Source organism: Neoarius graeffei, chromosome 19, assembly GCF_027579695.1.
Source record: "Neoarius graeffei isolate fNeoGra1 chromosome 19, fNeoGra1.pri, whole genome shotgun sequence".
Lineage (NCBI taxonomy): Eukaryota > Metazoa > Chordata > Actinopteri > Siluriformes > Ariidae > Neoarius > Neoarius graeffei.
In genome coordinates, this window is record NC_083587.1 from 37,167,165 (window position 1) to 37,192,651 (window position 25,487).

Below are 25,487 nucleotides of genomic sequence, written 5' to 3' on the forward strand. Positions count from 1 at the left end.
ATAGTGATTTTATAATAAACAATCAGCAGCATTATATAGCTAGCATTATGGCATCTTGTCCAGGATGTATTCCTGTCCTGTGCCCAGTATTCCAGGGATAGGCTCTGGATCAACACTGATCCTGACCAGGATGAAGATTAAATCAATAAAGATGAATGTGTGTCCCCCCAAAAAAAAAAAAAATTATGATTTAACATTAATGTTTATCACTTAATTCAGTTTCACTAAGATTTAAACTAAAAGAATCAACAGGATTACATTTCAGCCATTGTTTAGTCCTAGTTTTAATTTTACAGTAAACTTAGATTAAACTAATCATGTTGCTTTATTAATTTAAAATGTATGATTTTAATTTAAGATTTAAACATCAGTTAGGGAAACTTTTGTTTTCATTCAAAAGAGAAGAATAGTGATTTCATCATGAGAGTCAACAAAAAGAGGTGCCCTATGGGTACATGTGGCTACTGCTTATAAATAAATTTTTTTCTGATACATACAGTAAATATAGTGTATTTATTTTTTCACGGTCCAGTTTCCATCAAATTGTGCGCTCTGACTGGCTCGTGAGCGGTCCGGAATCCTACGATTGGGACCCCGGTTACGGATTTCTGGCGACTCGCTCATTCACAACAACAACAAACATAGTAGCAATTTTTTGTCAACATTTATTTTCGCATTTCTCAGTATAATAGCATTAATTTTACAGCACGGATAGCGATAACGACAGTGTTCACAGTGAAAGCGGATTTTATTTTTGGAAAATTCCGAGCTGACGTAGCTTGTCAAACAGGTTTTTGACGAGCTTGTAGCAGGTTTGTGCTAAATATGGTTTCCCTTTCGGGCGCTCTCATTTTCTGTTAGAATTTGTTAAAGAAAAAAATAAATATATTATTTACCAGCTTAAGGTCAGTCCATATCATGAAATACCGTGACCTTGGCCTTGCAAATACTGACCTTGGCCCAGAGGCCTTGGTCAGTATTTTCAAGACCCCGGTCATGGTATTTCACGATATGGACCTCCCAGCTGGTAAATATATTTACTCTGTGAGGCAGTAGCCACAAAAATGAAGCATAATCCAAAAATGAACAATTTAAAAATCACAGAAGTAAAATATACCAAGTGTCTGTACTTTATATTATTCTACTCTTACCTCTTACAGTTTTCAAAACTGAAACTTCTGAACCAAGGCTGACATACACACGCTGTCACCATGACCCAAACTCTGAATATATTGATAGTATTAAACATTCCATGAACGCTAAAGCCATGAGAACGATTTTGTTATCTTTGTGACCTCTTAGGAATGCAGGTAAAGCTTTGGCTTTTTTTTTTCTTTCCTTGCCTGTACCCTGAAGCATTGTGATATGTTATACGATATTGTCTTCTTGTCTCTATGTTGCCTTGTATATTTTTCAAAAATTTAATAAAAGCTTAAAACAAACAAACAAACAAACAAACAAACAAACAAACAAACAAACAAACAAACAAACAAACCCAACTTTTATTTCCCGGAAATGGCCCAGCGCTAGAGCTCAGTAGTCTCAATAGTCTTTTCGACAACTTCCTGTAACAACTCGGAAGCGCATCATACATGGGACGACTGACTGAAGAAGGCGAGGAAAGGGGGACAACCTGGAGTATATTTTAAAATAGGAATGCACTTTCCCTCAGTAATAAGCATAAACATGTCTGAAAGCGATTTCTTTAGTCTAGTCCATTTCTTTCAAATGGTGAACCGAATTGTATACAACCACTGGCCATTTTAATAGGAACACCTGTATGTACATGCGCAGTGTGCTATTGTTACACTCATTTTTACGTTCTTACAACACGGTGACATAGTGGCTACAGTCTCTATGAGGGACAAAAATGACAAGAGGTTAAGTTAAATTAGATGATGAGATTTGTTTTCTCTTATTTCCAATAACATTTTTAATGAACTTGAATTATGATAATTAAACTTGGATCAAGGGCAGCACGGTGGTGTAGTGGTTAGCGCTGTCGCCTCACAGCAAGAAGATCCTGGGTTCAAGCCCAGCGGCTGATGAGGGCCTTTCTGTGCGGAGTTTGCATGTTCTCCCCGTGTCCGCGTGGGTTTCCTCCGGGTGCTCCGGTTTCCCCCACAGTCCAAAGACATGCAGGTTAGGCTAATTGGTGGCTCTAAATTGACCATAGGTGTGAATGTGAGTGTGAATGGTTGTCTGTCTCTGTGTCAGCCCTGCAATGACCTGGCGACTTGTCCAGGGTGTACCCCGCCTCTCGCCCGTAGTCAGCTGGGATAGGCTCCAGCTTGCCTGCGACCCTGTACGGTAGAACAGGATAAGTGGCTACAGATAATGGATGGATGGAAACTTGGATCAACAGATTCTCAATTATCTCTAAACTCTTTTTAAACATTGTAAACCCACCCTTTGACTTCCAAACATTTGTGAAGGTGTAGAAACTCTCAAAATTGTTACTGAAACATCACGCTCCTGAGTCAATGACAGTACTTATTGGGTCACAAATAATTGAGCTGTAGACAGAGCTTCAAATTCCTATCTCGAAATGTCCCTCTCTATCTCAGCACATTGTCTTTCCTCTGCTCTCTCTGTTTCTCTTTATTCTCCGATCCTCTGTTTCTCTCAGCTAAAGTGCTGTTCCTCTCAACCCATCAGCTGCATTAGCTAGCCTGAATCAATGGCTGTACAATTTAAACACTATTCTGGTTATTGACTAGATTTGCTTTTGTTAAATGTGACCTGTCAGCCCTAGACACTGAATCCCTCCAAACCAAACCACAACCTTTTATGATCACTGTAATAAAAATACTGTGTAAAACAAATCATATGGCATCATCAAATGCGTTTTGGAGACCTTATAGATTTTTGCTTAATGATTACATTGAAAAGACAGGAAAAGAGAAAAATAAAGGGCATTTTTGAATAGAAAGATACTAATATCCATGGAATTGCTTCATTGAAATCATCTGTAAATCAGTTTCTTGGTCTGAGTAGCTGAAACGCAGAAGGCACAGTTTATGTCAGGTTTGTGAGTAACATATTTGCCGAATGAGGGTGGAATGAGATGATAAATAGATGATGTGGCACAAAGCAAAGCACCAGCAGGAGAGCTATTTAAGATCTACCCAAAGCTTGCTGTGCCTTGGCCTGTTGATTTTGAATAGATGGATTGAGCAGCCCCCTCTTCTGCGCTTATGATATAATGGATTTCCACTAAAATAGCCAGTGTTAAAACTCCTTTTTTTATATAGAGGGCAAAATTGATTCATAAATGCACTCAAGGCCAAAAACCAAACCAGTGCTTTATAAAGCTTTCAATAACGGCCCTTTGATTCAGAAATGTTGGACGGAGGTGGCATGCAAAATGGTGTTGTCAGCAGTGGTGGCTTGGACGATTGTTTTGTGATTGTCTGGTGGGGGGGAAAGGGGGTTGGGGTGGCAGCAGAGTGTCAGTTAAAGCTAGCAATTTACACTCTGCAGGAAAAATAAATACAATTAATATGTGCTGACTTAGTCTATTAAATCTATTCATCCAAACTCCCTGGTCACCACTTAGATGATCAATGTAATGGAGTGGGGTTTTGTCTCTTTTTAAATTATAGCTGGTATTTTTGTTGTTATCTATGTTTTCTATGTTCTGTGCCCACTGATACAGAAGGCTATGATTGTTGGATGTACCGTACATATTATCCTGGGCATCAATCCAGTTTCTTTTGGAAATCAAATCCCAACACAAATATTGCATTTATTCTCTTAGAAAGTCTTTTTTTCCCCTTGGATTTTCTCCCTGATTTAGTCATGACCAAATCCCACCCACCATATCTGGGAGGGTGAAGGCTATCACTTGCTTCCTCCAAAGGCATGTGAAGCCAGCCGACCACTGTTCAGGCATCACACACTTGGAGGAAGGCACTAGCTGCACACCTCCGTATGGATGAGCTACTGTCGCTGTAATTGACACCCCTTCCTGAGAGCATGGCCAATTTTGCTCTCTTGGGCTCCCGGCCATGGATGCCTGTGGTATCATTTGGATTTGAACTTGTGACAATAGGGGAAACACTGTTCTGTTCTGCAACTCAGGAGCCCACAAAGTCCATTTTTATTGCGTTGATTAAAAGCAGTTCACAGGTCACTGTGATAAATAAAATAAAAGGCCCAGCTGTCCTATGCTGTCACAGGTAACAAAAAATAAAAATGAACTACTTTCAACATCTCTCCACTTTGGTGCACGCATGCATAAAACTGACTGCACAGAAACAGACAGAAACAAATACAACTCAAAATAGGGGTTTTAATTAATGAGCTTTAAATGGCTATTTAGTTTATTTTTTTCCCTCACATCTTCCCAAATCCCACCCACAACAACAGCTCTCTGCTATCACATTACACCTACCAGCCTAGGAGGGTGAAGTTTTAAGCCATGTGAATCCAGCCACCACATCTGCTGTATCACTAGGCAGCTGAACATACTTGGCGGTAAGCACCGTCTATGAGCTTCTGTATAAATGAGCTCACAGATACCCATGATTGGTTAGTGTCACTCTGATTGATAGAGATAATACCATCCCTCCCACCCAGAGAGACTCCCAGTCATGGATGGAGGTGGCATCATCAGGATTTGTACTTGTGATACCCTGACAAAAAGGGCAAACACTTTTCTGTTGCACCACTTGAAAGCCACCTTTCAACTTTTCACATTTGAGTTTGATCTGGTTCACTGATAGCCTTCTGTGATGGTGGCACAGAAAGCATTTACCCGACTCAAATACAATGGACTTTAACATGTTATTAAGCAAATTCCATCCATCCATTATACATAACCGTTTATCCTGTGCAGGGTCGCGGGCAAGCTGGAGCCTATCCCAGCTGACTATGGGCGAAAGGCGGGGTACACCCTGGACAAGTCACCAGATCATCACAGGGCTGACACATAGAGAGAGACAACTATTCACACTCACATTCACACCTACGGTCAATTTAGAGTCACCAGTTAACCTAACCTGCATGTCTTTGGACTGTGGGGGAAACCGGAGCACCCGGAGGAAACCCACACGGACACGGGGAGAACATGCAAACTCCACACAGAAAGGCCCTCGCCGGCCACGGGGCTCGAACCCGGACCTTCTTGCTGTGAGGTGACAGTGCTAACCACTACACCACTGTGCTGCTCTGCTATTAAGCAAATTGCATTTTGTAATTTCTTTACACAAAATTTTGCTTGGTGTTTCACACACTTGCCCCTTAAAATACTTTCTCCTCACACATTTTTTTTATCTGTTCCCTTATGTCAGTGGTAAAAAATATAAAAGTACTGTAGCTTTGGCAAATTTCCAGCCTGAGTTTAGTGACTGTAAGAAGCATATATTTAATCTGTCTTCTTCTTCTTCTTTTTTAAAATGTAAACTTTCAACTTCTGTAAAGAACTCTAGATGTTAGCTTATACTACATTTCCATCTGAAAAGCACATTCTTCATCACAATCACATTTTATAATGAATTGGTGATGAAGGGATTAATTAATTTCAGCTCAACTCCATTCACCAATGCATTTGTCTTCAAGAGTACTCCAGAAACACATTCAATTTCAGCTATACAATAAATAATACATGTAGGAAAGTGGCTTCCTATAAAATTAGGAAAAAGTACAGTAAGAGTTTTTCCCCATCAGCGCTCTACACATAATTGCATTCTCAGTGTTTTGAAGGTAATCCTCTTAGAGGACAGCTCCCTTTAATAAACAAGTTACAGGGAGAGTGGGATCTGATAATGGGGCACAACAGTTGCTGAAATCCCTAGACGTTTCCTCTGTCAAGCGTTTTAATTTTGTTACATGGACCCAAATTCATACTTTACCCCTTGTGGAGAAACCTAAGTGCATGTATTAATTATTGATTTTTTTTTTTTTTGGTCATACACTGAAAACTTCACAATTATGCACAAGAGGATCAAATGGTTCCAATTTCATCTAATGAAAGACAGCACTTTACAGATGTACAGTATGTCGGATATATATATATTCACAGCCAGAGACTGAAACTAAAATGCACCAAAGTGTAGATGTGATCTGTCAGACAGTGTAACATGTTTATAAATTACACAGGAGAGTGATTATGGTTGAGCGGCATGATGGTGTAGTGGTTAGCACTGCTGCCTCATAGCAAGAAGGTTCTGGGTTCGAGCCCAGCGGCTGACGGGGGCCTTTCTGTGTGGAGTTTGCATGTTCTCCTTGTGTCTATGTGGGTTTTCTCCAGGTGCTCCGGTTTCTCCCACAGTCCACAGTCCATGTTAGGTTAACATGGGGCAGCCTTGGGCTGGAGTGCCCTTGAGTAAGAGCATCTAACCCCCAACTGCTCCTTGGGTGCTGTAGCATGGCTGCCCACTGCTCTGGGTATGTGCTCATTACTCACTTGTGTATGCGTGTGTTCACTACTTCAGATGGGTTAAATGCAGAGGACGAATTTCACTGTGCTTGAGTGTGCATGTGGCAAATAAAGGCTTGTTCTTCTTCTTCTATTATATGGCTTACAGGCAAAAGTCCATGATCTACATATTCACATGGCTTGAGAATGAGGTGGGATGGCATGCTAGCCTCTACTTTGGTGGTTAATTTGACACAATATGCTTTTGATGCAGTATCTATGTTGTATATGTGACCTTATTTGTCACTTATCTCTGTTATGAAGTACAACCCCCGATTCCAAAAAAGTTGGGACAAAGTACAAATTCTAAATAAAAACGGAATGCAATAATTTACAAATCTCAAAAACTGATATTGTATTCACAATAGAACATAGACAACATATCAAATGTCAAAAGTGAGACGTTTTGAAATTTCATGCCAAATATTGGCTCATTTGAAATTTCATGACAGCAACACATCTCAAAAAAGTTGGGACAGGGGCAATAAGAGGCTGGAAAAGTTAAAGGTACAAAAAAGGAACAGCTGGAGGACCAAATTGCAACTCTTTAGGACAATTGGCAATAGGTCATTAACATGACTGGGTATAAAAAGAGCATCTTGGAGTGGCAGCGGCTCTCAGAAGTAAAGATGGGAAGAGGATCACCAATCCCCCTAATTCTGCACCGACAAATAGTGGAGCAATATCAGAAAGAAGTTCGACAGTGTAAAATTGCAAAGAGTTGGAACATATCATCATCCACAGTGCATAATATCATCAAAAGATTCAGAGAATCTGGAAGAATCCCTGTGCGTAAGGGTCAAGGCCGGAAAACCATACTGGGTGCCCGTGATCTTCGGGCCCTTAGACGGCACTGCATCACATACAGGCATGCTTCTGTATTGGAAATCACAAAATGGGCTCAGGAATATTTCCAGATAACTTTATCTGTGAACACAATTCACCGTGCCATCCGCCGTTGCCAGCTAAAACTCTATAGTTCAAAGAAGAAGCCGTATCTAAACATGATCCAGAAGCGCAGACGTCTTCTCTGGGCCAAGGCTCATTTAAAATGGACTGTGGCAAAGTGGAAAACTGTTCTGTGGTCAGACGACTCAAAATTTGAAGTTCTTTATGGAAATCAGGGATGCCGTGTCATTCGGACTAAAGAGGAGAAGGACGACCCAAGTTGTTATCGGCGCTCAGTTCAGAAGCCTGCATCTCTGATGGTATGGGGTTGCATTAGTGCGTGTGGCATGGGCAGCTTACACATCTGGAAAGACACCATCAATGCTGAAAGGTATATCCAGGTTCTAGAGCAACATATGCTCCCATCCAGACGACGTCTCTTTCAGGGAAGACCTTGCATTTTCCAACATGACAATGCCAAACCACATACTGCATCAATTACAGCATCATGGCTGCGTAGAAGAAGGGTCCGGGTACTGAACTGGCCAGCCTGCAGCCCAGATCTTTCACCCATAGAAAACATTTGGTGCATCATAAAACGGAAGAGACGACAAAAAAAGACCTAAGACAGTTGAGCAACTAGAATCCTACATTAGACAAGAATGGGTTAACATTCCTATCCCTAAACTTGAGCAACTTGTCTCCTCAGTCCCCAGACGTTTACAGACTGTTGTAAAGAGAAAAGGGGATGTCTCACAGTGGTAAACATGGCCTTGTCCCAACTTTTTTGAGATGTGTTGCTGTCATGAAATTCAAAATCACCTAATTTTTCTCTTTAAATGATACATTTTCTCAGTTTAAACATTTGATATGTCATCTATGTTCTATTCTGAATAAAATATGGAATTTTGAAACTTCCACATCATTGCATTCCGTTTTTATTTACAATTTGTACTTTGTCCCAACTTTTTTGGAATCGGGGTTGTATAATAAAATTGTAGTTATTGTAGGTGATCATGAGAAAATAGTGATTTTTGGTTATTCATGTATTTAGCTTCAGTAACTACTTTATCCTAGTCAGGACTCTAATTGCTCCGGAGCCTATTCTGGGAATATTGGGTGTAAGGAAGGAATTCACATGAAATGGGATGCCAGTCCCTTGCAGGGCACCATGTGCATGTGCACACACACACACACACACACACACACACACACACACACACACACACACACACACACACACACACACACACACACACACATTCAGACCTAGGAGAACATTGAGGGAACTCATGAGAGCATGGGTAGAACGTGCAAAATGCCATACAAACGGCAACCAAGCTCACAAATGAACAGCTCTGAGGAAGCATTTTTGCCGATTTATGTATTTACTTTATTCATTTTCCCCAATTTTAATTTTATTACTGAATAATGTTTTATGAAAAATAAGAAAAGTGGAGACCTCTGCCAGTAATCCCTGAAAGAGAAGCAACATAAACCATGAATGCTATTGGTTTAATTGTGTTATAGACAATATATACTGTAGATGTATATATGATGATCCAAAATAAATTTTTTTCAATGGCTTTGTAATCCACAGTTTGCAGCTGTGCAGCAGTGTGTGTGTACGTGTGCATTAGGGCTTTACATTAGCACCCACCCACCCGCCAAATGCGGGTAAAATTTGGCCTTGGCGGGTAATGACTTTAGTCCCACTAGCAACTTTGGCGGGTGGTTTATTCTGTGGTATGACAATATGTTTTAATTGTAGTTTTCTCTGAAGGCATCTGATATAATATACGCATTGCAATGTAATATTACATGCCTACAACTCCCATGAGCACCTGCATAAACATTCTGACACCATGTTAGAATTGTTTAGAACGTTCGTTAACGTCTCAGATAAAATCAATGATACGGTAACCTGCGGTTAATGAACAAAGCAACAAAGTTGCTGACAACTGACAAGCGCACTATGTGGCGGCATATAGCTGGAGTTTCAAACCCTGCTGCTCAGGGAAAAAGGGGCAGAGATGAGCAGGGCCGGAGGCAGCATTTTAAAATCACCGAGGTCCGTGATGCGCAAAGCGCGTGCCGAAAAATGTTCGACATATTTAAATGAGAGGGGTGAATTACACGCCACACAAGAGATCTATTCCTGAAATTACTTTTAATGGTGTTTGAACTGAATATCATCAGTTTTGAAAAAAAAAAATCAAGTATGTGGCAAGAGTAAGAATAATTTAAGCTTGTTTAATGGTTTGATCTGGCCCAAGCAATGAGGACAAAAGATACCCTAACCGTGTAGCCTATGGAACTAAGATACATTAAGAATCTGGCATCCATTACACCTACACAAAAAAAAAAAAAATTCTGCGAAAAAAAATCAGTATACACACCACCATGTTTTAGGCAAAGTTATCCAAGGCAAACATAAGCTGAAACTTTCCACTCTATGGCTTTGGCTTATCGAATGATTTATTTTTAAAATCACAAACAAGGCAGGCTACAACCAGAGGCGATTCTAGAGTCTGTTGTGGCCCCAAGCAAAAATTTCCAGGGGTCCCTTCTGACCAGTGTTCATCACCAATATGTTATAAATAATCTGACACCAACGAAAAATGTATGAAACCAAAGTTTTTTAAATTCCAAATGTGAAAATACAATGGTAAAGAATAATAAAAACAATAAAAAACAAAATAAATAAGCCCTCGGGCCCCGACTCTCAGGGGGCCCCTGGGCCAGGGGGCCCCAAGCAGTTGCCTGCCTTGCCTGTTCACAAGCTGCGCGTCTGGCTACAACTGCGCTGCTTTGAAAATGTAAATTAAACAGCATGATGAAAGTGGACTGATGGTTCCCATGAAAACCCCATGTCTGCTGCACTGCATTCCTCCCCTGAGTCACGCGCTCATTCGCTTTTGTGTTCTTGGTCTCAGAGCCACACCAAACACACACAGAAGACAGAATCAACGTTTAACATAATTAACAATGCACTTTTTTACGGAGACATTTTAATGCTATTCTTTATTTTTTTTTATCCAGTTGTATATTTAGCGTACAAATGTATTTTCAGCTCTTAAAAATGACAGAGGTCCGGACCTCAGTGGCCTCATGGCTGGCTCTGGCCATGGAGATGAACAAGACGCTAATAGGAAGATAAGACAGTTCAATGACAAATGGAAGTTCGGGTGAGATTGGCTAGTTCATAGCAAAACCGAAAATACCATGTACTGTGAAGACTGTAGAAAGTCTGGCAAAGACAGGCACCAGTAATTTTAAACTCGAAACTATAAAGGACCACGAAAAGTCAAATGTACACATCGGTACTATAACATCAAAACAGGCGAAGATGGCTGGTTCACTACAGGACAACATTGCTTTCAGTCCCTGGCTGTCATGAAGTCGGCTGAGCTGGAGAGGATGGAGCTGCTGTTTAGAAACGTTCACGCGATTGGAAAGAAGTTGATCCCGCCCCAGCTATCAACTTATGGCCTGCTGGAAGCCTCAGGTCACGAAGACCATTTTTCATGGACCATTCAGACTCATCTGATGATGAATGTAATGAGGACATTTAATGTCTCTCTCTACACATGTTCACACACACACACACACACACACACACACACACACACACACACACACACACACACACACACTATTAATAGATAATACATAATATACATAATAATACACATAATACTTGCATATCAAAACATCAAATGTTTTTCAATGATAAATGTTTTGAATTGGACTTTTAATATTAGAATCAGTTCAGTTGTACTGAATGTTATTTTTCATATTATACAATATTTCATATTGTAAGGGGCTTGAATTTGACTTCAATAAACAGAATACTCTGTTTATATTTTTATCTCAACTGGTTGCATGTTTTCATATAGGGAGCTACCTTAACAGCACTGAGTATTGAGTGCTACTGTAGAGATACATTATACGCTGCCATTCATAATTAAATCTAGATCTTCCGAACTTTAACGTATCATGGTGAAGAAAAAACTGCAATTTCCTGGCAACAAAATTGTGGCTAGTGAAAAGGCTGAATGGCTAGTGACTCAGGAAAACCACTAGCCACAGTGGCCAGTGAGCGAAAAAGTTAATGTAAAGCCCTGGTGTGCATGTACGTGTGTGTGTGTGTGTGTGTGTGTGTGTGTGTGTGTGTGTGAAGAAGAAGAAGAAGAAGAAGAAGAAGAAGAAGAAACCTTTATTCGTCACATACACATTTCAAGTACAGTGAAATTCATCCTCTGCATTTAACCCATCTGAAGCAGTGAACACACGCACACACCCCCAGAGCAGTGGGCAGCCACACTACAGCGCCCGGGGAGCAGTCAGGGGTTTGGTACCTTGCTCAAGGGCACCTCAGCCCAAGGCCACCCCACGTTAACCGAACCTGCATGTCTTTGGGCTGTGTATGTGTGTGTAGCCTGATTACTTACTCTCATTATTAGATCTGATCAGTATGCGGAGAAGATTAGGGTGCCCAGGGACAGTAGGTCTCTACCCTTCTATGTCCATCCCTAATTGTGGTCTGTGTTACCACGGTGATCCCTGAACAAGTTTAGCTGTGCCCTTTTTTTTGTTTGTGTGTGTGTGTTGTGAATGGACTTTAAAACAGTGTTCATTTTATATTAAAGTCATTCATGTTTCATAAAAAAAACTGGGAAAATAGGGCAAAAACCCACAATTTCAACCTGTTACTGTATATTTGGCACAATTTCAGGGAGTAAGTGCAGTGTGCTTCAGTAATGGCTCTACAGATTTCCTAGAAAATATCTAGTGTAATGCACAAACACAAATTGTTTTGGACATCAACAATCACACACAGTTTCCCCCACTACATTTATATTCATTTGGAAAAAAAATATATGTTTGCATGTACAGTACTGTGCAAACGTCTTAAGCACATGTAAAGAAACACTGTAGACCAAAAATGGTTTAAAAAATAATGAAATGAAATGTTTCAACATTAAAAAATACTATAAACAGCAGTCAGCCATAATAAATGAAACAAAGTCAATATTTGGTGTGAGATGGCCCTTTGCTTTAAAAAAAAAAAAAGTAGTCTCGGGTACAATAAGTGCTGTTTTATGCGGAAATGAGATGTAGGTTTTACTGAGCATCTTACAGAACCAGCCACAGTTCTTCTGGACACTTTGACTGTCACACTCGCTTCTTCATTTTGCACCAAAACCCAGTAGCCTTCATTGTCTCATTCATCTCATCTCATTATCTCTAGGCGCTTTATCCTGTTCTACAGGGTCGCAGGCAAGCTGGAGCCTATCCCAGCTGACTACGGGCGAAAGGCGGGGTACACCCTGGACAAGTCGCCAGGTCATCACAGGGCTGACACTTAGACACAGACAACCATTCACACTCACATTCACACCTACGGTCAATTTAGAGTCACCAGTTAACCTAACCTGCATGTCTTTGGATTGTGGGGGAAACCGGAGCACCCGGAGGAAACCCACGCGGACACAGGGAGAACATGCAAACTCCGCACAGAAAGGCCCTCGCCGGCCACGGGGCTCGAACCCGGACCTTCTTGCTGTGAGGCGACAGCGCTAACCACTACACCACCGTGCCGCCCTAGCCTTCATTGTTTTCTTTTTTAATCTGAAAAGTCATCTTTTATATAATATGCTGCTCAGATACAAACATTTTTTTTCCTGTAATGTTTAATTTTCTATTGGAAAATGAATGTTTAGAACTCTAAAATGTTTTTGTACTGACTCGATAATGCAGAAGTCATAAAATAGAAATCTATAACAGAGTTTATATGAAAAAATGGGGGGGGGGGGGGGGGGTACGACTTTTGCATTTAGGAAACTGACTTGGCCAGTATTCATGACATCATATTTTGTTCCTTGCAAAGTGTCAGATCTGTGTGTACATATGTTTGTCATAACTGTCATAGCAATGCATCATAATGTTGATGATACTTTTTTTTTGTCATTTTCTTGATTTAACATAAGAATCTGATTCTTCGCAATGTTTCTTTCTCACGTTGTGTCACTGGATTTTTCCTTGCTACTGTCATTTCTGGTTTGCTGGTTATATTTAGTGATCTAAATATAAATCTACATCTGGATTTTGGCAAAGCTGCTTTGTGATAATGTCCATTGTTAAAAGTGCTATATAGAAATAAAATAAGGGCAGGTGATCTCTGATGATGTGGGATTTCTATTTGTATTACTAAAATAATGCAGAGCGATTTTCATCTTGTTGGAGAAGATATCATCAGTTATGACAATTGTATAATAACATCTGTCTTAAGCACCATGGTAAATAGAGCATATTTAGCGTAAAATTGTTATATGACATACAGTATGCTGTCGCATACGATAAACATTATGACACCTATTATACCATTATACATAATATTAAGATTACTCTGTTATATAATGAGACATCAGCTGATATGACATCAGGCATGACAGGAGTATGGCATGTTCAGCTGTGTCATGCAGGATGCAGGATTCTTGTAAAGTGCTACTCTTACCACTGTGAGTGTTTTGTTAATCCTCAGAAGCATGTGCTTTAAATATTGAAATGATTCAGTGTCACCCAAGTGGACTAACTGAAGTCCTTATGTATGGCACAAGGACATTCATAGCTACAAGGTTTTATTGGTCGTATTAAAATAATACTCTCACTCCTCATGTTTTCACACACAAGAGCTCCCAAGTAAAGCATAGACACTTTATTTCTATGTGCAGTTCTGTGTGTTTGTGTCCTTGCTGGTGCATTTTTCTATGACACTAAAAATTCAGAGTAAAAACTTTGTAACCAGGGTCATTTATTGTCAAGTCTGTTGTGTAAAACTGTAAAGTACCCCATGAAAAATAAGCTTGCTGTGACTAATATAAGGCAGTGCTGCTTTACTCGAGACCGTTCTATGCCGTATGCATGAAATTACACTTTCTAAACTTAAATAAGCAAGTAGGAATACATAAATGGTGTGACTTGGAATTTTAAGAATAAAAAAAGTTTTTTTTTTTAATGGATGTATACTCGGCTAAGTAAATTGCTAAACACAGAGGAATGAGAGGAATAAAGGGATGCGATGATCTGTGGGCAGCACTACCAGTGTGTGTGTGTGTGTGTGTGTGTGTGTGTTTACGGCTGAATGTTTTGATAAACCACTTTACTACAACACTTACAGTGTGGCTTTCTGTCATAACAGCATGACTCTGCCTGTATATGTGCGTTTCTTGCAAGAGAAGGAAAGCAGAAATGGGAAGCAAATGGGATCATAATGGAATTTGTAAATTTGATTTGAGTACAGAAGTAACTGTCTGTCTGTCTGTCTGTCTGTCTGTCTGTCTGTCTCTCTCTCTCTCTCTCTCTCTACTCTGTTAGGTGGCAGAGGTGGTTCAGTCCAGTCAGATGCAAGCAGTAGCCCGTCTGAGCAGGGTCACATGTGTCAGCCCCATCCAGCATACCCTGTTGGACCACAGGTAACAATTCTCTCTCTCTCTCTCTCTCTCTCTCTCTCTCTCTCTCTCACACACACACACACACACACACACATTTTTCACATGCCACTTAATATATATGATAAGTTTATGGGGGAATATATGTTTGGCTGAGTGTCTTGTAATTATTATTATTATTATTATTATTATTATTATTATTATTATTATTATACATAGGGCCAAATTACTCAATTCTGATTGGTCAATCAAGGAGGGCTTTTTTCCTTAACACGGGGCCGTATTTCTGAAATGCTATTGGCTAGTTCGTTGCTTGGTTACGGTTACAAAAATTAGCGAATTTTGTCAACAAAATGGCTGACTCTGCCGACTCAGCAATGCCGCGTTTCGCTATATTTGACGAAGAAATGATAAACCAGTTGAAAGCTGCAAGCGAAAATGAAAATACCAAAAAAAGTACGAATTTTTGGCTTTCCGTGTTTAAGAAATGGGCCACAGAAAGACAAATAAACGACTCTCTAGTGGCATATGAATGCTGTGACTTAGACAAGGTGCTATCGCAGTTTTTTTGTGTCATGATGAAAGACGCTTTAGAAACTGATTCAAACGTGCAAGATAGTCTTGCGCCCTGATTGGTTCAGAAAACGTGAATGACAAATGTTGTGAACTTGAATGGCTTCTGAAGTATGAATTTGGCCCTATATACTGTATTATAAATAAGTAATCGTATGGTTCCTCGTAAAATTAAAGATCAATTTCACTCGTGATTTCAAAGTTTCGAAACTTCGAAATCACTTGTGAAATTAATCCTTAATTTTACTTTGCTCCATACGATTACCTATACTTATTATTATTATTATTATTATTATTATTATTATTATTATTATTATTAATACTACTACTACTACTACTACTACTACTACTAATAAAAGTCTAAAGTCCTTCCCACACCACAGGCACATTGGGTGGTGCCGATCTCCGTTTCTGTAGCCATCAGCCTCTCACCTATTACATAGCTAGGATTACAGTGGGGGGCTGGTCCTCTGGTAACTGCGAGAGTTTGACTCCCCACTCGCATCTGTATTGCAGCGTGCCTCGCCAGATGGCAGTAGGTACCATTTTTATGATGGTCTTTGGTATGACCCGACCGCCAGTAGAACTTGCGATCTCCCGGTCAAGAGGCGGACATGCTAACCACTATTATTATTATTATTCATCTCATCATTATCTCTAGCTGCTTTATCCTGTTCTACAGGGTCGCAGGCAAGCTGGAGCCTATCCCAGCTGACTATGGGCGAAAGGCGGGGTACACCCTGGACAAGTCGCCAGGTCATCACAGGGCTGACACATAGACACAGACAACCATTCACACTCACATTCACACCTACGGTCAATTTAGAGTCACCAGTTAACCTAACCTGCATGTCTTTGGACTGTGGGGGAAACCGGAGCACCCGGAGGAAACCCACGCGGACACGGGGAGAACATGCAAACTCCGCACAGAAAGGCCCTCGCCGGCCACGGGGCTCGAACCCAGACCTTCTTGCTGTGAGGCGACAGCGCTAACCACTACACCACTGTGCCGCCATTATTATTACTATCTATCTATCTATCTATCTATCTATCTATCTATCTATCTATCTATCTATCTATCTATCTATCTATCTATCTATCTATCTATCTATCTATCTATCTATTCATTTAAATTTTGAAATACTTTCAAGTGTTCAGCTTTCACCCAAGTATTGTTTTGACTAATATTTTCACACAGTAGCCATATTTTCAATTAAGCACTTTCTTCAGTGAAAGCTGGTACAGATGGGAAATCAACAAGAAACGGGGAGAATCATAAAGGTCGAGTAACGCTATATCCCACACACTAGAGTCTTGCTCTAAAATATGAGCCCTGTCAAGGTCATAGTGCCAAAACAAACATCTTTCAGCCACACTGGTCTCTTGTCCTCTTGCCACAGCCAATTCCTCTGTTTCGGAATCAATATGTTTTGATGGATTCTCACTTCTCTGTCGGATCTTGTGCATTCTGCCATTACAGAGCTAGATCCGTAAGAGGGCAGTTAGCCCTACGTGAGTCTCTCTCTCTCTCTCTCTCTCTCTCTCTCTCTCTCTCTCTCTCCTCAGTGCAGTGACACAGACCTGCCATCAGTGTGATTGTGGGTAATCTCTCAGCAGCTTCCCCTGCCAGGCAGCTCTGGGTCCTTGGGTTCCTCCTAATAGAGGATGTGCTCATGAAAAATGGGAGAGTTTAACATGAAAAACCAAAACAAACATCTTGTATGATGGAAGATTCATTGCCTGAAACACTGTCAGTCATTATCATGAACATTATGCTTCAGATGCTTGATTAATAATTAAAGCAACTTTAGAGTTAACTCCAGAATGCAGAATTGACTTTGTTAGATTTTGCAGTTATAAAGAAAAAACAGTAGTGAATAAACATGCTGAGCTGAACATGAACACAATTAGAGAAAAATGTACATATTTATGCACACGCTTTTTATATTAATACAGCATGTGCATAGACCCTTCATGACAACTCGCATAAACCTAAATATTCCAAATTGTTTTAGGCTGCTTTTATTTATTTGTTTTATGTAGAAACAGATTTTTGTTGAAATAGTGATGTGTTTCGACACTTTCTGGGTTGAGTTACTTTAGAGCTTTACGACAGCTTACTTTGTAGCTCACTGTACTTCTGGCATGTGAAAAAGGATTACAGGATATCAAGCATCAAACCCAAATGCACTCTGATTTATGGGTGTACATACAGTAACTCTGTCATTACAGTGTGATGGTACTGCCACAGTTAATCAGAAAAATCCTATAAATCCGGGGTTCTCGACCTTTTCTGCTTTGAGGCCCACCTATTCATACTCGTAACAAGTTGGAGCCCATTAAAAAAAGATCCCCAATTATTTTGGCTCATCTATTCTATTAGGGCGGCACGGTGGTGTAGTGGTTAGCACTGTCGCCTCACAGCAAGAAGGTCCGGGTTCGAGCCCTGTGGCCGGCGAGGGCCTTTCTGTGTGGAGTTTGCATGTTCTCCCCGTGTCCGCGTGGGTTTCCTCCGGGTGCTCCGGTTTCCTCCACAGTCCAAAGACATGCAGGTTAGGTTAACTGGTGACTCTAAATTGACCGTAGGTGTGAATGTGAGTGTGAATGGTTGTCTGTGTCTCTGTGTCAGCCCTGTGATGACCTGGCGACTTGTCCAGGGTGTACCCCGCCTTTCACCCATAGTCAGCTGGGATAGGCTCCAGCTTGCCTGCGACCCTGTAGAACAGGATAAAGCGACTAGAGATAATGAGATGAGATCTATTCTATTAGAATATAATAATCTATTGTAAAGTGTATTAATGGGATGCGACATTGCTCCCTGTTACAGATGGGAGCCCAGGAATTAAATAAACGCAATAAAAGCAAACTGTTTTTAATTGCAGGTCTTGTACGGTATTTAAAACTGTATGGATGTGCCAAAAGCCAAACCATGCATGCAGGGCATTCTCAGCCAAAAGGGATTAATGATCCAAAAGTGGAATCTGGTCCATTAACACAAGAACTTATTGGGTCATTCCATGCCAAATCAACAAGAGGTTATGCTCGACCATCTCAGATTTCAATGATATTTGGAGGGCTCAGAGATACTATTAAAAGAAGTTAATCCCCAAAACTTGAGCTTCCTATCACCAATAGTTTCAGAGATACAGGCATTTGAATTTTTCGATTGTTTTTGTTTTTTGCTCAAAACATACATATTTCAAAGTGCAATATAATCTTTATTATGCAAGATAGAAACCTAAAATTTTGCACAGAGAGACTCAATGTCTTGTACTACAAGCTTCAACTTAGAATTTCAATGGTCATTGTATATTAGATGGTGATTTTAACAAGGAAATTAAAAAGACAAATTTGCATTTTTTGCATTTTTAACTCATTCTGGAAGCTTGCCTGTGGCAGTAATGCTTAAACTAAGAATGTTATTCAAATCTACACAGAAATATCTACCAATTTCAGTTTTACCAAGTCTCCACTATTCCTCGTTTGTCTGTAATAGGGTTTTGAAATTCGCCGATTTCTAAAACATGCCATTTTCAGTAGCAAGAAATCCAATGTGGGATAGCAGTTAGGAACTTGTAAATTTTTTTCAGTAATCCCCAAGACCCATATTTTATATTTCCAAATTTTTGTTCTGTGTCTCTCAAGTATTTTTAAACTACAGGGGTTTAAAAAATACATTTTCACCAAATTTGAATTTTTTATATATTTTCATATAACTGATATTTGAAGGTTAATAAATGCTTCAATAAGGCTCAAGTAGGTTAGGAGACATGTTTCTTCCTCAATTTTAAATAAAATTTCAATTAATGCTCAGTATTAATTATTTGTAAATTGATTTTAATCTAAGACTGTGTAACATTAGCAATCAATGACCAGCTATTGTGTACCAGTCAACAGCCAGCCTTATCCATATCAACACAGCACAATAGGTGACCTTTGATACCAGAACAGGTGGCTCATATCTTATAGTTTTAGAGTCTGTAAACTGCATACTTGTTCAGATAACATTATATTGCTTGGATTATATTAAATACATTGTAATACAGAGCACTGAGAAAATTTACCAATGTTATTAACTGAATGTGTTTCTTTGCAAGGATTGGATATTTTGAATAGTTGACTAGGGAATTTAATTGTAGTTGCTTTCAATTTGAGATCAGTATTAATGAGTTTGTTCTTAGACATCTAGAAATGGCTGAACTTCCTCCCTGTTCTATAGGAATTGGACTAAAGAAAGATTCTGACTGCCATAAACTAACATACAACAGAAATTGTAAGTTAAGTGATTTATATGAAAAATGACTGACTTCTTTAGTTTTTATATATATATATATATATATATATATACTGAAAAATGTGAAATGTTCATATATTAGCTTATTTCAAAATGATAATATTTTTAAAACCATATTTCTGTGACATGAACACAAGTAAAATGTTTCCTTATCTATACAAATCATTTAGTTGTATTTATCAGTCCTTAATCATCAATAAAATGGAAATAATATAAATTCAAATTTGGAAAAAATGGATTATTTAAACACCTGTAGCTCAGAAATACTTGAGAGACACAGAACAAAAACTTGGAAATATAAAATATGGGTCTAGGAGATTACTGAAAAAAATTTACAAGTTCCTAACTGCTGTCCCACATTGGAATCCATGCTACCGAAAATCGCTTGTTTTAGAAATTGGCGAATTTCAAAACCCTATTACAGACAAACGAGGAATAGTGGAGACTTGGTAAAACTGAAATTGGTAGATATTTCTGTGCAGATTTGAATAACATTCTTAGTTTAAGCATTACTGCCACAGGCAAGCTTCCAGAATGAGTTAAAAATGCAAAAAATGCAAATTTGTCTTTTTAATTTCCTTGTTAAAATCACCATCTAATATACAATGACCATTGAAATTCTAAGTTGAAGCTTGTAGTACAAGACATTGAGTCTCTCTGTGCAAAATTTTAGGTTTCTATCTTGCATAATAAAGATTATATTGCACTTTGAAATATGTATGTTTTGAGCAAAATGCAAAAAAATCGAAAAATTCAAATGCCTGTATCTCCGAAACCGTTGGAGATAGGAAGCTCAAATTTTGGGGATTAACTTCTTTTAATAGTATCTCTGAGCCCTCCAAATTTCATTGAAATCTGAGATGGTCGAGCATAAATTTGTCAGATATTTGTTGATTTGGCATGGAATGACCCTATTGCCATGTTTGTGTCCAGCAAACAAGCAAGTTATTAAAACCAAGAAGTACACTCAAAAGAAGTGGATATAGAAACCACTCAATGGGCTAGAGCCTTACACGCTAACAAAGAAGGATTTTTCCTATGAAAGAAAAATGTACTCGCTAAATTTGACATTAGTAGGATACATTTTAATCCTATTGTAGCCAGAACTAAATACAAAGACAATAGTTATGGATACTTTTAATTAACTTAATGTGAAGATAATTAACAGATAATCATCAGATTTAGGTTTTTTTTACGGATTGTATTTATTTTTAGTCTTTTGTATTCGTAACTATTTGCATCTGTAAATGCACAACCCCACCAGCTCTGTTGATCAACTTATCGTGTTTAAATAAAGTTATTCATTCATTCATTATGAGTTGGAAAATTATCCATCCATTGAGTTCCCCAACATCTCAAACTACCTGGTGCTGCAGATATAGTTCTATACGGACACACAGATGAAAACCTGGAAGAGCATGGAGGAGTGCAACTTTTTATATGTGGCTGGATTAAAGATCTGGGGATCAGGACACTACAAGATAAATCTATCATTTTTGCCCGGGTAGGGAGGAGTTTCTGGGCTTTTGTACACGTCTTTGAGAAGGTTGCTAGGACACTACAAGTTTTAGTATCGGGTGTAAACAAACCACAGCCGCTCGATTCTCACTCCTCCATGCTCTTCTCTTCCAGCAGGCATCACAGATCCATATAATTTACCCACAAACATATTTATTTATTCTACCCTCTGTGCTTTTTCTCTCTCTGTCTCTCTGTCGCTGTCTCTCTCTCTCTTGCTGTGTGTGCGTGTGTGTGCGTGCGCACGGGTTAAATGTGACAAAAAAAAAGACTTGTTCTTCTTAATTTACCCACAAATGTATTTGTTCCACTTGAGAAGTATATGGCAAAGCAGCTACCGGATTTGGGACACTACGACATCCTGAACTATTTAGTATTTGGCTTCAAACTTGAAAAAAATGTTGTGGCCCACTAGATGGCGCTTCATGGCCCACTAATGGGCCGCAGCCCAGTGGTTGAGAAACACTGCTATAAATAATAAAATTAAGTTCAATTCAATCGGCTAGAGAACTATATACATAGTACTACATGACAATAATTTTAAAATGTTTTAGAGTTTGGTACTGTAATGCATCTAGTATTCTGGGAAAATATTTATCGAAATGAAAGATCATGCAACAACACAAAAACATAAATATAAGACATAAATGTAGGAAATGTGAGGTAATATTAGCCTAGCTAGGTAGCAAACCCTTGCAAGCTAACCTGATATTTTAGCCAGATAGGTAAACCATATACCTTTTCTTCTTGCATTTTTTTCTGTAATTTTCATGGCTATGATTCAACGATTCTATGAACATTCATTTCATTGTTCATTTTTAGCTGTCTCTTGTGTAATTTGATGTCTTATACAGTGGTGCTTGAAAGTTTGTGAACCCTTTAGAATTTTCTATATTTCTGCATAAATATGACCTAAAACATCATCAGATTTTCACACAAGTTCTAAAAGTAGATAAAGAGAACCCAGTTAAACAAATGAGACAAAAATATTATACTTGGTCATTTATTTATTGAGGAAAATGATCTGATATTACATATCTGTGAGTGGCAAAAGTATGTGAACCTCTAGGATTAGCAGTTCATTTGAAGGTGAAATTAGAGTCAGGTGTTTTCAATCAATGGGATGACAGTCAGGTGTGAGTGGGCAACCTGTTTTATTTAAAGAACGGGGATCTATCAAAGTCTGATCTTCACAACACATGTTTGTGGAAGTGTATCATGGCACGAACAAAGGAGATTTCTGAGGACTTCAGAAAAAGTGCTGTTGATGCTCATCAGGCTGGAAAAGGTTACAAAACCATCTCTAAAGAGTTTGGACTCCACCAATCCACAGTCAGACAGATTGTGTACAAATGGAGGAAATTCAAGACCATTGTTACCCTCGCCAGGAGTGGTCGACCAACAAAGATCACTCCAAGAGCAAGGCGTGTAATAGTCGGCGAGGTCACAAAGGACCCCAGAGTAACTTCTAAGCAACTGAAGGCCTCTCTCACATTGGCTAATGTTAATGTTCATGAGTCCACCATCAGGAGAACACTGAACAACAATGGTGTGCATGGCAGGGTTGCAAGAAGAAAGCCACTGCTCTCCAAAAATAACATTGCTGCTCATCTGCAGTTTGGTAAAGCTCATGTGGACAAGTCAGAAGGTTATTGGAAAAATGTTTTGTGGACGGATGAGACCAAAATAGAACTTTTTAGTTTAAATGAGAAGCATTATGTTTGGAGAAAGGAAAACACTGCATTCCAGCATAAGAACCTTATCCCATCTGTGAAACATGGTGGAGGTAGTATCATGGTTTGGGCCTGTTTTGCTGCATCTGGGCCAGGACGGCTTGCCATCATTGATGGAACAATGAATTCTGAATTATACCAGCGAATTCTAAAGGAAAATGTCAGGACATCTGTCCATGAACTGAATCTCAAGAGAAGGTGCGTCATGCAGCAGGACAACGACCCTAAGGACACAAGTCGTTCTACCAAAGAATGGTTAAAGAAGAATAAAGTTAATGTTTTGGAATGGCCAAGTCAAAGTCCTGACCTTAATCCAATAGAAATGTTGTGGAAGGACCTTAAGCGAGCAGTTCATGTGAGGAAATCCACCAGCATCCCAGATTTGAAGCTGTTCTGTACGGAGGAATGGGCTAAAATTCCTCCAAGCCGGTGTGCAGGACTGATCAACAGTTACCGCAAACGTTTAGTTGCAGTTATTGCTGCACAAGGGGGTCACACCAGATACTGAAAGCAAAGGTTCACATACTTTTGCCACTCACAGATATGTAATATTGGATCATTTTCCTCAATAAATAAATGACCAACTATAATATTTTTGTCTCATTTGTTTAACTGGGTTCTCTTTATCTACTTTTAGTACTTGTGTGAAAATCTGATGATGTTTTAGCTCATATTTATGCAGAAATATAGAAAATTCTAAAGGGTTCACAAACTTTCAAGCACCACTGTACCTATATGCTAGATACCTGGATCGGTTTATTAAGATTTTCATTCATTGCATTATTTATACATCCATCCATTATCCATAACTGCTTATCCTGTGCAGGGTCGTGGGCAAGCTGGAGCCTATCCCAGGTGACTATGGGTGAAAGGCGGGGTACACCCTGGACAAGTCGCCAAATAATCGCAGGGCTGACACATAGGCCCTGTTTACATTATTTCGAATCAGCGGATCATCAGATTAACGTTTTTAAAACGATTCGCGTACACACACAAAATTTCTGTGCCCGCAACAAAACCGTTCCCCGTGCACACAGCAACACCAATACATGGATACACTAATCACATGACTAATTAGACGGCACGTCACATGATCCCAGTGCATATCGGGCATGCGCAAGTCACTCACCACTTGCAAGCACATAAAGTGTGTGAGAGATTGAGTGAGGGAGTGAGAGAGAGAGGCTGAGCAAGAGAGTGTGAGAAAGAGGAGAGAGCGAGAGAGAGCAAGCGAGCGAAAGAGTGTGAGAGAGTGAGAGAGCATAAGAATCAAAATTTGAAGTTCTTTATGGAAATCAGGGACGCCGTGTCATTGGGACTAAAGAGGAGAAGGTTTTTCAGCAGTCGCGTCACATGACCAACGTGGCATGACCAACGCCAGCGAATCAGGAAGGTGGATGTCACAGTGACGTTGTCCAATGACGACGTCAGCTAGAGCTCAGCACTGCGTATCCTCGTTCCTCAATGTTTACACAGCACCGGATCAGATACGTACTGGGTTGAATACGTGGGCCCTGGCGGATTCAGACTGTTCCGCCTGTGGAGTCGTTTCCCGGCGTTTTAATGTGCACGGACAGTGCATCCGCAACGACAACAATACGGATACGGTCTAATGTAAACACCACCATAGAGACAAACAACCATTCACACTCACATTCACACCTACGGTCAATTTAGCGCCACCACTTAGCTTAACCTGCATGTCTTTGGACTGTGGGGGAAACCGGAGCACCCAGAGGAAACCCACACAGACACGGGGAGAACATGCAAACTCCACACAGAAAGGCCCCTGTCGGCCACTGGGCTTGAACCCAGAACCTTCTTGTTGTGAGGTGACAGTGCTAACCTGCATTATTTATCTTCACTTATTTGCATTATTAGATAAACTTAAATATTACAAAATAAGATTGTTTCTTGTAAAATGAAATGGAACGATTGCATTAACTAAAGCCATTTTTATTACATTCTATTGTTTTGATTTATTAAGTTAAATCAATTTCAGGAAAAAATTGCAGCAATGATTGTTTTATATAATAATCTACTGTTATCAGTGTGCAGTCTTGTAAAAATTCAGTTTTTTACTCTTTCAACAACATGGTACAACCTGCATTACTGTAAATAAACATGACAGCAAGAATGTTGTAAATAGTAATTGCAGAAACATCTCTGCTACCAGTAACTCAGGGTAAATATATGATATTTAGTAAATTAAAATAATTTTAGTGCAATGATTGTCACTGTTAAAACTTTCACTATGTAACAATGACTAAATAACTGCCTCATTACTACTTTTATCTGGCTCTGACATACTGTTAATGTACTGTTCCTATGGCCTTCTAATGTAAATCAGCCTGGCAAATATTATACCACAACCTTCTGACTGCATCACTTGAATAAGGTACAGTATGTCGATGTCACATCAGGATGGATAAAATATGCTTTAAGGCAGCTGATTTTATTTTTTTTAGATTAAACCTTTAGAAATGTTTGTAGGTTTATGTCAGTTATCTCAACTTTGTAGGTATATGTAGGTGTTATCAGGCAAAGTGTATTCAAATGTGATGCTGCTCCATTTTAAAGAGAATTTTGTTAAGTGCTCAGCCAAG

The 25,487-nt window shown here is 39.4% G+C and overlaps 1 protein-coding gene across 1 annotated transcript in view; it reads left to right on the plus strand.

Annotated features, from left to right (window-relative positions):
• The window catches only part of pou6f2 (POU class 6 homeobox 2), a 173,634-nt gene that overhangs the window by 23,992 nt on the left and 124,155 nt on the right, over window positions 1–25,487 (plus strand). The window contains exon 2 of the mRNA XM_060900036.1: window positions 14,690–14,787. Within this exon, the coding sequence (XP_060756019.1) occupies window positions 14,690–14,787 (98 nt within the window). The remainder of the gene's footprint in view (window positions 1–14,689; window positions 14,788–25,487) is intronic.